This window comes from Phoca vitulina, unplaced genomic scaffold (genome assembly GCF_004348235.1).
Source record: "Phoca vitulina isolate PV1807 unplaced genomic scaffold, GSC_HSeal_1.0 scaffold26, whole genome shotgun sequence".
NCBI classification, from domain to species: Eukaryota; Metazoa; Chordata; class Mammalia; order Carnivora; family Phocidae; genus Phoca; species Phoca vitulina.
In genome coordinates this window covers 24,811,152-24,828,063 of record NW_022589729.1, presented here as the reverse complement: position 1 = coordinate 24,828,063, position 16,912 = coordinate 24,811,152, and the positions used below count along the sequence as shown (strand labels likewise).

The window sequence follows — 16,912 nt, the reverse complement described above, 5'->3', positions numbered from 1 at the left end:
GAAAACATGTTTTTACCAGTCAACGGAATTTGTTTAAATAAAGGAGAGAATGTGAGATGTCACTAAGGAGAGGTCCTTAGGAGGGTTTATTATTGATAATTTTACCTAGGTAAAGGAGTAATGAGGCCTGTGGTCCCTGAATTAATGTTCCACATATTTGGAGAAACAGGTAATCAAGAACTGCATTTTAGAAAGAAAGGGAAATGATAAAGCAAGGAGAAAAAATTTGTCAGATGCTTCATTCATTTGTGCATCAATTCAACAGTAATATTCAAACAAACGAGCCCCTACTAATGACAGGTTTTACGCAAAAACTTGGATTTATGTTGATGCTCAAAGTAAACTGGACTTTGCTGTCATAGAATGAATATACAGTTCAGTCAGGAAGACAGACATTAATCTGTCAATCACCCAAGTATAAACTTAAAAGCTGAGGTCCTTGATAGGCAGGGATATAAAGGGAATATTGAAAAATAATTATGGACACACCTGATGTGTTTCCTCTCTTTTTCATGTTTCTGGGGATACTTTGTTAGATATTTGATATTTTTGAAAATCTATAATATAATAAGGTGCTTGCATTTGATGTAGATTTATTTGTTCTGAAAATTTTTTTTAAAAGATAATCCTCACTTTTATTTTCTTTCAGATGAGAAGTATGCATACATCTCTGTGAAATATCATTATGATAATGAAACTAAGTCATTTAAGGCAAAACTAAATGTTAGTGATAAAGTGAATTGTGGAAATGACAAATGTGTAGAGAATGAGATCCACAGCCTACCAGAATGTACAAATACTAATGTTACTATAAGTCATAATTCATGTCATATTCCAAATAAAATTTTAAACTTGGAAGTACCACCAGGTAAATATAAATTGGTTTCTATTTGTATATTTACAAAAAAGTACAATTTTATGTGTCTTGCATGCTAGGGGTTGCAGAAATCTGTCAGGTGAGTAAGCAGGGTGAAGGAAAGGAAGTCGGCAGGACGCAAGTGCGTGAACTTTCTGCTCTCCTACCCCAGTGAGTTTAGGAACTCTTATAAGCCGTCTTAATTCTTTTTCCCTCCCTACACTCCTTCTACACAGTGTATCGCGTAGATTAAGTATGATTTATCCCTCTGTGGATAAGCGATTATCCACAAGCTTTCTTCCCCCCCCCCATTTAATTCAAGTCATTAAATACATATGTGCACATATTTATCCTTCTAAATACAGTTGTGTCTGGACTATATTGGGGGAAAACACAAAGTCAAGGATTTGATGGTTGTGGAAAGAACAAAAATACTTGCACATAAAAAAAGAGATTATGATCATTTTAAGGTGATCAAGCCGGTTTTGCCAGCTCAGCTCCTGCTGGGAAGAAGGGACCAGGGTATCAAGCCCACTCCACTAAAGCATATCTTTACAAAATGCATTTTGGAAAAGGGATTCAGGAACTATAAATGTTTTGACTATCTCACATCACATAATAATTCAAGAACATTGATTTGTTAACATTTCAATAGGTTAAAGTTTGCTTTCATATCTTGGTTATTGTAAATAATGCTGCTTTAAACATAGGGGTGCATGTAACCTTTTGAATTAATGTTGTTGTATTCTTTGGGTGAATATCTAGCAGTGAGATTGCTGGATCATAGGGTAGTTCTATTTTTAACTTTTTGAGGAACCGCCATACTGTTTTCCACAGTGGCTGCCCCAGTTTGTATCCCCACCAACAGTGCACAAGCGGACCTTTTTCTCCACATCCTCACCAACACCTGTTGTTTCTTGTGTTGTTGATTTTAGCCATTCTGACAGGTGTGATGTGATAGCTCATGTAGTTTTGATTCACATTTCCCTGATGGTCTGTGATGATGAGCATCTTTTCATGTGTCTGTTGGCCATCTGCATGTCTTCTTTGGAGAAATGTCTGTTTATGCCTTCTGCCCGACTATTTGTTTTTTGGGTGTTGATTTGTGTAAGTTCTTTATATATTTTGGATACGAACCCTTTATTGGATTTGTCATTTGCAACAACATGGATGTAGCTAGAGAATATAATGCTAAATGAAATAGTTAGAGAAAGACAAATACTATATGACTTCACTCATATATGGAATTTAAGAAACAAAACAAACAAAGGGAAAAAATAAGAGAGAGAGAGACAGAAAGCAAGAAACAGACTTTTTTTTTTTTAAAGATTTTATTTATTTGACAGAGAGAGATACAGCAAGAGAGGGAACACAAGCAGGGGGAGTGGGAGAGTGAGAAGCAGGCTTCCCGCTGAGCAGGGAGCAGGGCTCCATCCCAAGACCCTGGGATCATGACCTAAGTTGAAGGCAGACGCTTAACAACTGAGCCACGCAGATGCCCCAAGAAACAGACTCTTAACTATAGAGAACAAACTGATGGTGACCAGAGGGGAAGGGGATTAAAAAGGTGATGCAGATTAAGGAGTGCACTTGTTATTGTAGGGAATTGTTGCATTGCTAAATAAAATAAAATAAAAACTTAAAAATACATAGGTTAAAGATTGATTTTTTTGAAAAATTATTGAAATAAATTATCAATTAGGAACAGAAAATGACGATGTAAAAAACATTCTCCAAGACAGAACCCCCTATACTCTGTGTAATAATCATTTAATAAAAAAATCAAGAGTAAATAAAAAAATTGAAGATATAAGAAAAAGAATGAAGTGAGTGTGTTAAAATGTGCAAAAAATGCAATTTCACCTAGACATTTGCTTGGGTCCCATTTTTTAAAGGTAAGATAAATTCTAAATAAAATGCTGCCAAAATGTGTGATGTTAAAAAGAATAAATAATTGAGATATGCAAAACCCTGAATTATTAGACTTTGCCAAAAGCACTCTAAATACTTGCCAAAGACTATATCATGAATATAATTTCAGTCACTTTAATTGAGCATATGGCACACATTATGAAACATTAATCATCTATTTCTATATCTTCTTTTTGACAGGTCCTGAAGGTTTTGATTTGGAAGATTGTACAGAGGATGAAAAAGCAAATACTTCTATTTGTTTAAAAGTAGAAGAAAACAAAAATTTTACTTGTGATAATAATAAAATTAGATACACATTTCAATGTGGTAAGAATATAGCTTTGATTAGAGTATTTTTATGGTAGAAAGTTGTTCTAGATGTATCTAATCCTTCCTTCCTTCCTTTCTTCCCTTCCTTCTACCCCCTCCCTTCTTTATTTTTTTCCTTCTTTCTCCCCCTTTCCTCTCCCTACCACTGTCTCCCTCCCCCTCCCCTTCCCCACTTTTGGTCCATGGTATATTTGGAGTCAAAACATTGTATTCTTTATACCACTCAAATTCACAAAATAGACAAATACTTTCCTTAAAAAATAATCTTTGAAATAGTAACAGTCAATTAATTTACAAGAATTTTCTTGGCAATTGTTATACACAAGATATTGTTGAAGGGATTATCACAGAAGGATGTTATAAAAAAATTATGATACACATACTGTTAGAATAAAAGCAAACATAAGATCATATTACTCAAGAGTTTATGTGGTCAGCCCTCCATCAACAAAATTCATAGACAACCTCAAGAACACTTACATGAAAGACAAGTGGGAAAAGCACAGTAAGTGCCTCTAGGAATATGAATTCGGGTTCATATGGGGGGCAATAACTGAGATACCGGTTCTTTTTAATAATTAATGACTTAATGAATTTTTATTTCTTTTTATTTGAATTTATTAAGGTGGAAGCTCCTTCTTTGGTATAAAGCCATCTGCTAAGCCATATTTGGCAAAACAGAGACAGACAGACAGACAGACACACACACACACATACACACACAAAGGATGTAGTGCGACACCGGTTGTAATCATCATGTTATAAAGAAGATTCATGGCTGTGATATAAATAGTATGAGGAAAGCAAGAACAAACTGATGATGAACTGATGGTAAAACATGACATATCTAAAATATTTGTTAGGCAAAAGCTAACTCAGGTTCAATCTCAGTTTCTGAACAGAGAACTCCTTCCATCAGTTATATTAGAGACACTCTCAAATTCAGTTGGACTTTTTAATATTTTCTTTAAAATGGAGTATGGCAAAACCATGCATTATGATAGTAGTTTTTTGTAATATCATTTACTTATTATTTACTATTTGTAAAAGTTTTCAATTCTGATAGATATTAAATTATTATAGATAGGAAATCTAAAGAGAAAATTAAATGTGATATATTGTATTCATATACTGATATATGATACTTATGTCTTTCAGGTAATTATACTGCATATAATAAGACAGAAGTTAACTTTGAACACTTTTCACCTAACCAAAGTTATTCCTGTAGTTTACAAGCATCCTATGGTGGCCATATGTTTTTGCACATAAATAAAACTGTTCAAACAGATATTGGAAGTGAGTATATTACTTATATGTGTATGTAAAATTTCTCCTTCTGTTCTTACAATTCTTTGAGAATCACAGAAAATGATGCTGTAGATTTGGAGAAAGGGTTTCAGAAATTAGATATGTATCAGTTTGTAAAGTAGAATTTCAAAATGAATGACAGAAGATCCAGACCTTTGTCAAGTTTTTTGTGTGTTTGTTTTGTTTTTATTTGTTTTTTTCAACTGCAAATTGTAGGCCCTTGTGAGCTTATGGTGGAAACAAAACCAAGATAGATGATCTGGTTTGTTCACATATTTCCCATTTTCTCCTGAGCACCATTCCCTTCTTGGTGGGCTACTGCACCCACTGCCCTTCTATCAAACCCTGCCTTTGACAGAAGTGAGCACAAGGCTATTAAAACACAGTGGCAAATCTAAATATTGGTGGCAAGATAATAGTTAGCATGACTAAAATGCCAGCAATATAAATAATAACAAGACTATAATAGCTAAGAACAGTTGGAAAATACCATTCTGGAAAATAATAGCATTTGGGAGCTGGAGGGGAGAAGGAAGGGAACAGTGCTAGAATTCCACTTTTATTTGGTGGAAGTATGGAGATTCCAATGAAATGTAGAATCTGCTAGGAAAAAAATATGTTGATTATGTGTATGACAATTTATGAGTACCCACCGAAGAAAGACAGAGAGAGGAGCAAAAGGTAGTGGAGAAAAGGAGGAAGAAGAAGCAGAGGGAGAGGAAAGAGGAGGAGGAAAAGAGAGAGAGAGATTGAGAGAGAGAGAGAATGAGAGAGGGCGAGAGAAGGAGGAGGTGGAGGAGGAGGAAGTGGCAGGGAGGGAAAGAGAAAGGGAGAGAAGAAATACTAGTAGAAAGCAATAGGTGAGATAGCAGAAATATGCCACACAATATATCAAAAGTCGCCATAAATACAAATGGCCTCAGTTTACCTTTTGAAACACAGATACTCAGATTTGAGTAAAGACATATTGTGGAGGAATTTCATAGTCTGAAGGAAGACCAAGTGATATTTTAGGAGAAATTTTATCATTTTGCTGTATGCTGAGTGACAATCAACGGAGAGTGCTTGTAAGAACCAAAACAATAAATGCAAAAATGATAGAAGGGAGAACATCACTAAGTTTAGAGTACCAAGTTATTGAAAGAAGGAAGAAAATTATACTAAGAATTTATTCACAAACTTAAAGGCTTGTTTTTTTAAAAAAGAATAATAAAATAGACCTCTAGCAAAAACTGAAACCCCCCATTGATTTAAAAAATTCTTAAAGTAGACATTTAACAAATTATAAAACAACTTTGCATCCAATATGAAAAGTTAGATAAGATGAATAATTTTTTAGAACTTATGAATTATGAAAATTTACCTGGGAGGCGTTAGAAAATTGGAATTAAATTTATAGTCCAATGTCTCTCTACTCATTTCACACTCACCGTCTGCTTCCCTCACCTGTTCTTAAGAAAATGTGAAGACAAATTTGCCACATGTTCAAAGAATGGATAGTTTCTATCTTATCCAAACTACTCAACAGGATAGAAGACATGGAAATCTATCAACTCATTTTGGTTATTCTTAGGGTTTAGGATAGGCTTAGGGTTAATGTTCAGTGGATTTGCAACTTGAGTAAAACTGAAGCAACTATAGGTCAATCTCTCCTGTGAACACAGATACTAAATAGTAAATTAAGTGTTAGCAAAGTGGATCCTTCAGTGTATTAAAAATATATAATCACCAAAAAAGATATACAAATGACAAATAAGAATATGAAGAGATGCTCTACTTCCTATGCCATCAGGGAAATTCAAACAAAAACAAGAATGAGATACACTACATGTCTATTAGAATGTCCAGAATCTGAAACACTCACAACATCAAATATTTGCAACATGTGGAACAATGTTGCAATCCAAAACAAAATCATTCATTGCTGGTAAGAATGCGAAATGGTACAGCCACTCTGGAAGACATTTTCGTGGTTTCTGCTAAACGAAACATACTATTTCCATACAATCCACACTCCTTGGTATTTACTCAAAGGAGCTGAAAAGTTATGTCCACACAAAAACCTACCCAGAGATGTTTATAGCAGCTTTATTCATAATTGCCAAAACTCGGAGGCAACCAAGATGTCCTTTGGTAGGTGAATGGGTAAATTATAGTAGAACCAGACAATGGAATATTATTCAGCACTAAAGAGAAATGAGTTGTCAAGCCACGGGAAGACATGAAAGAACTTTAAATGCATATTACTAAGTGAAAGAAGCCAATCTGGAAAGACTACATATTGTATGGTTCCAACTACATGATACTCTGAAAAAAGCAAAACTATGGAAGCAGGAAAAAGATCAGAGGCTGCCTGATACCATACTCTGCATGATACCGTAATCATGGGTACATGTCAAATGATACATTTGCTCAAACCCACAGAATATATGACATCAAGAATGAGCCCTAATATGAACTTTGGGTTTGGAGATTGTGATGTGTCAGTTGTTAATTCACCAACTTTGTGATTCACCCATTTAAAGTATATAATTCAGTGTTTTAAAAATATATTAAGACTATATTAAGAGTTGTGCAATCACCGCCAGAATCAACTTTAGAACTTTAGAACATTTTCATCACACCAAAAAGTAACCCCGTATCTGTTAGCATTCGGTCCCCATTTCCCTCCTACTTTCCACACTTAAACAACTACCAATCTACTTTCTGCTCCAATGGCTTTGCCTATTCTGGATATTTCATATAAATGGAATCGTATAGTATGTTGTCTTTTGTGACTGGCTTCTTTGACTTAGCATAATGTTTTCAGGGTGCTTCCATGTTGTAAAATGTATCAATACTTCAATTCTTTTATTGCCTGATAATATTCCATTGTATGGATATGCTTTATTTTGTTTGTTCATCCATCAGTTGATTAGGTTGTCTCTATTTTTTGGTTATTATGAATAATGCTGCTATGAACATTCATTTACAAGTTTTGTATAGACCTATGTTTCATTACTCTCATGTTCACGCCTAGGCTTGGATTTGGGGATCATATGACAACCTTATGTTCTGAATTTTGAAGAACTGCCCATCTGTTTTCCAAAGTGGTTGCATCACTTTACATTCCCATGAACAATGCATGAGGGTTCTAAATTTATCCACATCTTCACCAACACTCATTATTGTCTCTCTTTTTTATTATAGTCATCCCAGTGGATATAAAGTGGTATCTCATTGTGATTTGGATTAATGACTAATGATTTTGAGCATGGCTTCAGGTGTTTATTGGCCATTTGTATATCTTTTATCTATTCAAATCCTTCGCTATTTTTAAAAAATCTTTTTTATTAAGTTATAAGAGTTCTTTATATGTTCTAGACACAAGTCCCTTGTCAGACATATGCTTTGCAAATATCTTTTTCCATTCTGTGGGTTGTCATTTTACTTTGTTGATAACTTTTGAAACATAAGATTTTAATTTTGATGAAGTCCAACTTATCAACTTTACCTTTTTGCTTATGGTTTGGTGTCACCTTTAAAACTCATTGCCAAATCCAAAGTCATGCAGATTTATTCCTATGTTTTCTTCTAATAGTTTTATAGTTTTATCTCCTAAATGTAACACTATTAATCCATTTTGAGTTAATATTTGTATATGATGTGAGGTAAGAGTTCAGTTTCATACTTTTGATATGGCTGTCCACTTGTCCTAGGACCATTTGCTGAAAAGACTATCTTTTCCCCATTGAATATCCTTGTCACCCTTGTCAAAAGTTAACCATAATGATGGGCTTATTTCTGGACTCTAAGCTTTATTCCATTGATCTACATGTCTATTCTTATGCTAGTATTACTCTTGCTTTATATAAGTTTTGAAATCAGAAATTGTGACCTTCAACTTTGTTCTTCAAAATTGTTTTGGTTATTCAAGTTTCCATGAAATTACACGTGAAGTTTAGGATCAACTTGTCAATTTCTATAAATAAGCCAGTCAGAATTCTGATAGGGGTTGCATTGAACCTGTATAAATCAATTTAGGGAGTAATGCCATCTCAAAAATGTTAGTCTTCCAGTCCATGAATGTGCGGTGTCTTCCCATTAATTTGTCTTCTTTAATGTATTAAAAATTTTTTTTGTAGTTTCCAGGACATAAGTTTTGCACTTCTTTTTTTTTAAATTTATTTCTAGTTTTATATTTATTCTTGCTTATATGGTAATATTTTCTTAATTTAATTTTCAGATTGTTTATTGCTAGTATATAGACATACTATTTATTTTCTGTGTTGATCTTGCAGTCCGCCACATTACTGAACTTGTTTATTAAGGATAATATCACAGAACTTTTGAAAGACCATACTAAAATGATTCTAAATGTTATATGGAAGGGTTAGCTAAGGATTAAGGGAACTGCCCCAATATGACTCCTGATTACTCTCCAAAACAAAATCACAAGAAGAAAAATAAAACTACATTAAAATTATGTCCCCAGCACACCTAAAAAAATGTAATATTTTTTGAATATTAGGTACTAAAATTATTGCAATCTTTATAAATCAATGTAACAAAATAGAAATCCTAGGAAATTTTTTATAAATAAAAGATATACTTTATTTATAAAAAATATGGGAAAGGGTAGTTTTTTTCAACAAATGATCCTATAGAAGAAAAAATGAACATCAGTCTTTACCTCTCAACAAACACAAAAATTAACTCAAAGTGGATTGCAGACCTAAACACTAAAGTTAAAACTATAAAATGTCTAGACAAAGACATTAGAAAAAAAACAACCTTTGCTACTTTGGTGCAGGCAATGATTTCTTAGGACATAAAAAGGAAGAATCATAAAGAAAAATTTTATAAATTAAACTTCATGAAAATTGAATGTTCTGCTCTTCAGATAAAGCCATTAAGGAAATAAAAAGCAATCAATCCATACATTATAGGAAAATATCCACAATTAATTTTTCAACAAAAGAAGTTTCTCCAGAATATATAGGAAACTCTTCCAAATACAAAATAAGACACCAACTGACCAAATTAAAAATACTCAAACATTTTGAACATATGCTTCACAAAAGAAGATATGCAAATGCCCAATAAGCACGTGTAAAGATGCTCAATATCATTAGTCATCTGGGAAATGCAAATTAAAACAACTATGAGAGGATGATGACATTACACACCCACTAAAATGGCTAACGTTAAAAAGACTGACAATACTACTGGTGGAGAATGTAAGGTAATAACTTAAAAATTTTACTCCAGGTTATTTGCCAAAGAGAAAAAACATGTCACACAAAGACTTCTACACAAAGATTCATAGCAGATTGACTCATAGTAGCCAAAAGTCTGGAAACAACCCTAATGTCCCAACAACAGTTGAATGAATAGATAAAATGTGGTATATCCTTACAATGGAATACTACTCATGAAATAAAAGAACCAACTACTGACACATGCAACAACATGAATGAACCTCTAGAACATTATATTGAGCGCCATATGCTAGACATAAAAAAAGTACTTAGTATTTGATTTTATCTATGTGAAATGGGTGAATAAATGAATTTAACCTATAGTAAAAGAAAGCAGTTCAGAGGCTGTTTGGGATTGGGCAACGGAGCTGAGTTGACTGGGATGTGGCACAGAAGAACTTTGAGGGGATGATAGAGATAGTCTAGGTCTTGACTGTGGTGGTGGTTATGTAGATGCATGTATTTGTCAAAAGTCATACATTTTACCTCAAATTGTGTGTCTTAATGTAAATTATACCTGATAAATTTGATCTAGGCATTTATTATATTCTTCATCTCAAGTTATGATGACTAGTTACTGGAAGCTTCCAAATAATGACAGTTAAGTTTACCAGTACTACCAATGACAGATTTTCAGCACAGTGAAAGCTAGAAATCCCAGGATAGCTGAACAAGAATATATATGACAGGAAGAGGGTATTCTCAGAGGTCTTCAGGTCAGCTGACTCTTTCAGGTCCACGGTGCCACGTTAGAGTGACATTTCCTCTGTTAAGTGATCTCTAAAAAAAATTCATAGTTAAAATATGGTTATTGGTAATCATAATTATGAAGAATGTTTTTATTCCCTTTCTTATTTCTCATATTTTATATTCTTATTCATTTAACAGGTCCAGGCTCACCTCAGAATTTTACGAGCCATGATGAAAGTGCAACTGACATAGTGCTCACCTGGAAACCCCCTCAAGATTTTTTTCATAATTATATTTTTTGCTGGAAGAAAGATACAGGTAATTTGTATAAGATTTAATTCCATATCAGGAAAGATAAATCCCAGGAGTGGAAAGCACTGGAAATGTGGATTGAGCTAGTGAGCCACAGAGCCACAGAGTGACTGTGATGGGCAACCTATATGCCTCGATTTTAGAACAGCTTCTACTCACTGTGGGCTCTCCAGCCTCTGACGTGACTAAAAACTAGAACATCCCCAATATACTGTACTCTTTTGGCTACTGTGTTGTTCATGTTTTTAGCATGAGCTACTTTGAGAAACTGCAGTATTTTATATTAACTTAAGGATACCAAGTGACAAGAAATTCCCCCAATAATGTGGAAGAGATGTTTATGCTTTGTTGCAACCGAGGTACTGTTTTTTTGAGAGAGAGAGAGAAAAAGAGAGAGAGAGAGAGAGAGAGCGGGGGGGAGGGGCAAAGGGAGAGGGAGAATCTTAAGCAGACTCCACGCTCAATGAGGAACCCGACGCTGGGCTCAATCTCAGGACCCTGAGACCCAGGTGCCCCCGAGTACTATTTTCAAAAGTTACTGAAACCAGTGGGCACCCTTCAAGACCACAATGATGTTGCTGGAAATTTTGTGTATTACCTTTTTTTTTTTTTTTTTTCCAAGAAGAAAGCTATTTTTTTTTTCCTTCCAGCACAAAATTCTTTGGGGATCAACACGTTTATACTATTTGCCATAGTGTTCAAGTAGATACTTTAGAGTAGTCTGGGAAGTTGTTAATGGATTTTCTGAGGTATTTTTTTTTTTAAACAAAGAAGTGACAAGTGAGGAAACCAGTGTCTTTCTAACCCTTTCCAGTCAACATGCGTGACTTGAAAGTTAGGTATGTCTCTGTTGCTCTAAGAAAAGACAAATTTCAAGCACTATGTCAAATAAGTCCTTAGCATGTTCCATACAGTTTGTACTTCTGCTGTCAGAGTCCCGAGAAAAAGTGTTCAAACACGTGGAGGAGGCAGAGATATTCACATAAAGTATTTTGGCATTTCAACCAAATCTTGAAACCCTTTGCAATCGGAAATGAATGTTCTGAACCACCTTTCTAAGCACTGAAAACCTTAATCCCCAAACAGCAGTATCTTTTGAACAAGGATTCTTCAAAATTAAATTAATAATTTGACTTTTGTCAAATTAGCGAAGATAAAAGCTTTACAGAACTACATAAATCAATCATTTTGAAACAGAATGGTTGTCAGGTTACATATGCAAACATACAAAATTAGGTCACTGAATGGAAGCCAGAGTGACCCTGAGAATAGCATCTTGATGCTTAGATTTTAACTGATATTGTTCTAGCAGTCAGATCCCATATAAGGAGTGAGCAGAAGCCGTGAATGAGGGGTGGGGGAGAGTTATGCTCCTCTCTTGAGCTCACACCTTTCCTGCCCTCAAAGAGAATTCTCACTAGGGACGGAGTAGAACTAAGCTGGCAGGTATAAATCAATTAACTCTAGCTTTGGGGATTTCTGAGAAAATAGACACTTAATCAGGTTAGAAGAGACACTTTATCTTACTTATTATTTAGCATTCCATGGTAAGGTCGAGATATTACTATAATCTCGATATTATGGATAAGTAACTGAGACAAGAAATTAGCATGTTAGATCTTTTCTTATACTGTTTCTGCAAGTCCATAGGCACATCAAGCTGGACCAGAGAAGTGAAGTATCCAAAATCAAAAACAACTTGGCCCCACTTCAAACCCTTGTCCCTTCTTCCATACCAGACAGTATGTACAGTGGTGAAAGCAAGAGCATAGACTCTGGAACCTCAATGCCTGGGTCCCATCCTGGCTCTGTTCCTCCTTTCTTGTGGGATCATGGACTGATTGCTTAATATTTCTATGGTTCAGTTTTCTCACCTGTAAAATTGGATGAAACTAAGAGAGCCAACCTATAGGGTTGTGGTGATGGCTAATTAATTCATGTACACCATGTAAAATTGTGCTTGGCACATAGAATAATCTATTCATTATTTTTATCATCATTATTTATCACTGTAACTGCTACCCAGCATCATGCTGCCAGCTTTAATCTTCCTTTAATTACATCTTGATTGTCCTTTAATACGTCTTGATTGATGTCACTTGGCTACTCAAACATAGTGACTCGTGAATTTTCAATTTAACAAATGCTAACTCTTCTGCTTGAATGTCAAAACATATTTAAACAAGGTCCTACCTCCCATATGCTTCCCTGGCCAGAATCTGCTGTCCTAGTCAGGCTTGTCCCTACATTCAGAATGCTCCTTCTTTCATTTGTAATGCTTTCTTTTAATCCCTTACACTGACTTGGTCACACTCCTCTGTCCATGAAGCTCGGGTTCTTCGGCCAGTGTGCAGTTTTCCCTCACTGTGGCAACCCTCGTGAATTACTTAGTGCTTAAATTAAGATGGCAGAGTGGATGTAGTTATTAGTCATCGAACAGATTCTGTGCCTAAAATCCGTAACAGTAGCTAATACCAATGTTCAAAATTTAAAGGTTACATATTAGTAAAAGGCTCACTAAAAAATACTCTTTCTAAAACAATACAACTCAAGACTTTCATAAGATTCACTGTGGGCTGTGTTTTCTCAGAAAGGAAAAAGACCACCTTCACAAATGTACTTGAACTTGTTAAATATTTTATGTTTCAAATCAATTATATGAAATTATATTTTTGAATATTTGAGTTTATTTATAATAAATGAATTTGTTCAATACATTTGCTGATAATTGTATATACAGTACTTCTGAGCACCAAGGATGTATGTATTTCTCAGTCTCTCAGTTTGGAGTTGGCTCAAAATGATTTAATGTAAAGACCAAATTAAATATGTGACAATCCTGACTTTTAATGACTTTATAGATGATTTAGCCCGAGACAAAACATGCAGGAATCTGGATAAAGAGACCACTCAATATAAACTGCAAAATTTGACACCTTATACCAAATACAGTGTATCATTAAATGCCTACACCAATGGAAAAGTGCAACGTGTTGGAAATCCTGCGACATGTGATTTTCAAACAAAAACAAAAGGTTAGTTATAAGCTTTGCTGCTTCTTTCTGTGAAAGGCAAGGAGCAAAGTATGAACTTTGCTATCTATATTTGTGCTTCATTTGGGAAACACATTGACGTGGCACATTTGTTAACATCTAGGGTTTATAGTGATTTAAAACACAGTAATTTAAAAACGTTATCCTGGGTTCTCTGTATACTACCTATATCATCATAGAATTGTAAGAATGAAGCAGAAGGCATATTAACTGGTACAGTTTTTAAGGTTTCAGGCAATTTAGGTAATCAACTTAGATAGAAATACATTATCTATTGTTTTCTTTATTATCTAGAAATATTAACTGTAACCAGACAGCTAATAATGTCTCACTTTGAAAGCAAAGCGTTCACTTGCTAACCTCAGCTTACCTGACAAAACATCCTATAAAACATAACATTTTATTGGCATTTTCTTCTCTTTGTTACACTGAACTACCTACTATTTTATTTTATGGCACATTTTCCATTTGAGGTTTCCTTTCAAAGCCATTTGCCTCTTGCCACCTGTATGATGTCTCCATAGTTTCCAAGATCTAAAGTTAGATCTGTCTCTGAGGTGAGTGTTAACTCCATTAAGTCAGGAAGGAAGAAATTGCCCCTGTGTAAGGCAGGATCTGTAGCTCCAGAAACCCTAACTGGCACCAGGCTCAAGAAGAAGAATTGTCTCATTCAGGGCTGGATGCAGAATGCTCTTAGTGAAATTTTTTTTTAATTTTTATTTATTTAATCATGAGAGACAGAGAGAGAGAGAGAGAGAGAGGCAGAGGGAGAAGCAGGCTCCCAAGGAGCAGAGAGCCCGATGCGGGACTCGATCCCAGGACCCTGGGATCGTGACCTGAGCCGAAGGCAGACTCTTAACCATCTGAGCCACCCAGGCGCCCGCTCTTAGTGAAATTTAAGGTCATTTAGGTTCTGGTTTTAAAAGTCCAGATCCTTGAACTTTATGGTTTTGTTATTTTTTTAAATTTCTGTGAAGTCACGGAAAACAAAGATAATTTAATCCTGCTCCTGAAGAATGCAGCCAGGTAGGTGGGTACTATGATGATGGAAGCATCTCAAGAACAGAGAAGCTGGGGGCATCTGGCTGGCTCAGTCGGTACCGTGTACAACTCTTGATTTGGGGATTGTTTGAGCCCCATGTTGAGTGTACAGATTACTTAAAAATAAAATCTAAAAAAAAATGGAGGTGCTGGACTATATATAGGCCTTCAGGGTCCCTATATCATCCTCTTTTTTCTCCCTGCCCCTTTCTTTCCCTCCCCTTCACCTCCCTCTCTTTCCTTCTATTCTCTAATTCTATATACTCCCCTTAGGGGATGGCATAAACTCTCATGACTTCAAGTACAACATATAAGCTAATATTCATTGAATGACTAGGTGGTTTATTTTTAGATGTTTTGTTACAGCGTTTTGATGGATGTACTATTATAATCTCCTCATCTATAACTCCCAAATTAACACTTAAAATAATTTATATTGTACACATGTATTGCCAAGTGATTTAAATATGCATTTACAGAGTGATTAAAGTAACAAATCTTTCTTCATTTCGATAGCTCCAAGTGAAGTCAGGAGCTTAAGTGCTTCACTGAAGTCAGATAATAGTATACTTGTGGTTTGTAAGTCTCCTATCAACTTTAATGGCCGCAACGATGGCTACTACCATCTGGAAGTCAAAACTGGAGGTAGTCTCGTTAAAAATGATAAAAAAAAAAAATGTGACTTCCTTGTAAACGATCTTCAATATTTAACAAAATATGAATTTGAGGTAAGATTATAATTTCTATAATCACTATAGGACTGATATGCATTATAATGATTGTTACGTCATACTTAAATCATACTAAGACCAGTGTTCATGTGTGCTTGAGAAACTGTGTCTAATGAAATCACATTTAAAGTCTTAAATGTTTGACTCCAAACTTTGCATCCCTAGTTCTAAAAACAGTGGTTTCAAGCAAATACTTTGTTGGAATATTTTTGACCTTCAATATGATTTATTTATAGCAGAATTATTGCTTCTGTGTCAAAAAGCACAACATTTTATGTAGTCGATTATTACTTTGTCAAATTTTTTTATTTACCTTGACTTTTTATCTTTATTAACATGACTTTCTTAGTTACAAAATATTTTTACAGGTACACTGAGGTTAGAAAATAGTAGAAATAAATATTAGGAAATACCAGTGAACACGGAGAATTAAAAAACTCATCTATAAGCTTACTGTGCGCTGATCATATTTTGTGAATGTACTTCTAAAATGAAAAGACTGTCTTTGTCCTGGTCATAGGGAAAAACCTCAGTTCAGTCTTCTCTGTGAGTCTCCTGTGCTATTCACATGCAACACTACATTTCTGGGCACCAGATCTGTGGAGGTTTTTCCCCCACATCAAGCGAGTCTTCGTGGCACCGGTTGGGTGTCCTACAATTTAAGTCAAATCTGACACTATCTACCTCGAGACAGTGGCAGATTCCACTGGTTATGGGCTTAGTCTCACAAGACTCCCCACCCCACTTCAGATGCCAATTGCAAGTAGTTGGTCCCTAGGTTATCCTCAACTTCTGTTCAATTTGGCTACAAATCAGGCTCTTCTCAGGTATGATTGTTTGTGTGGCTCACAGAACTCAGGGAAATACTTATTCATGTTTACCAGTTTATTAAAAGAAGTGATAAAGGATACAGATGAACAGTCAGATGAGGAGATAATGAGGTGATGTCTGAGAAGGCCCCAAGTACAGCAGCTTCTGTCCCCATGAAGTTGGGGTGCATCACCCTCCTGATGTGGATGTGTTCAGCAACCTGATAGCTCCCCAAACTTTGTTCTTTGGAGATTTTAAGGAGGCTTCATCATGTAGATGTGATCAATCATTGATTTCATTTTCAGCCCTTCTACCTTCTTAAGAGAATGGGAGGCAAGACTGAAAATTCCAAGCTTCTACTCATGGCTTTATCTTTCCAATGACTGACCCTTATCCAGGAACCATCCAGGAGCCCACCCAGTCATCTCGTTAGAATGAAAGACACTCCTGTCACCAGGGAAATTATAAGGGTTTCAGGAGTTCTGTGCCAGGAACCAGGGGCAAAGACCTATCTATATTTTTCATTACCTCACAACTTCCATAACATGTAATGCATATTTATATATATTCAGCATATATATTATCAACATTTTGAACACACAGTTTTTCATATATCACTATATC

General features: G+C 35.1%; 1 protein-coding gene across 1 annotated transcript in view; it reads left to right on the top strand.

The window, feature by feature from the left end:
• The window catches only part of PTPRC (protein tyrosine phosphatase receptor type C), a 119,558-nt gene that overhangs the window by 67,387 nt on the left and 35,259 nt on the right, over positions 1-16,912 (top strand). Inside the window, exons 6-11 of the mRNA XM_032422180.1 lie at positions 650-868; positions 2,969-3,097; positions 4,259-4,399; positions 10,540-10,659; positions 13,515-13,688; positions 15,264-15,475. Coding sequence (XP_032278071.1) covers positions 650-868; positions 2,969-3,097; positions 4,259-4,399; positions 10,540-10,659; positions 13,515-13,688; positions 15,264-15,475 — 995 coding nt within the window. The remainder of the gene's footprint in view (positions 1-649; positions 869-2,968; positions 3,098-4,258; positions 4,400-10,539; positions 10,660-13,514; positions 13,689-15,263; positions 15,476-16,912) is intronic.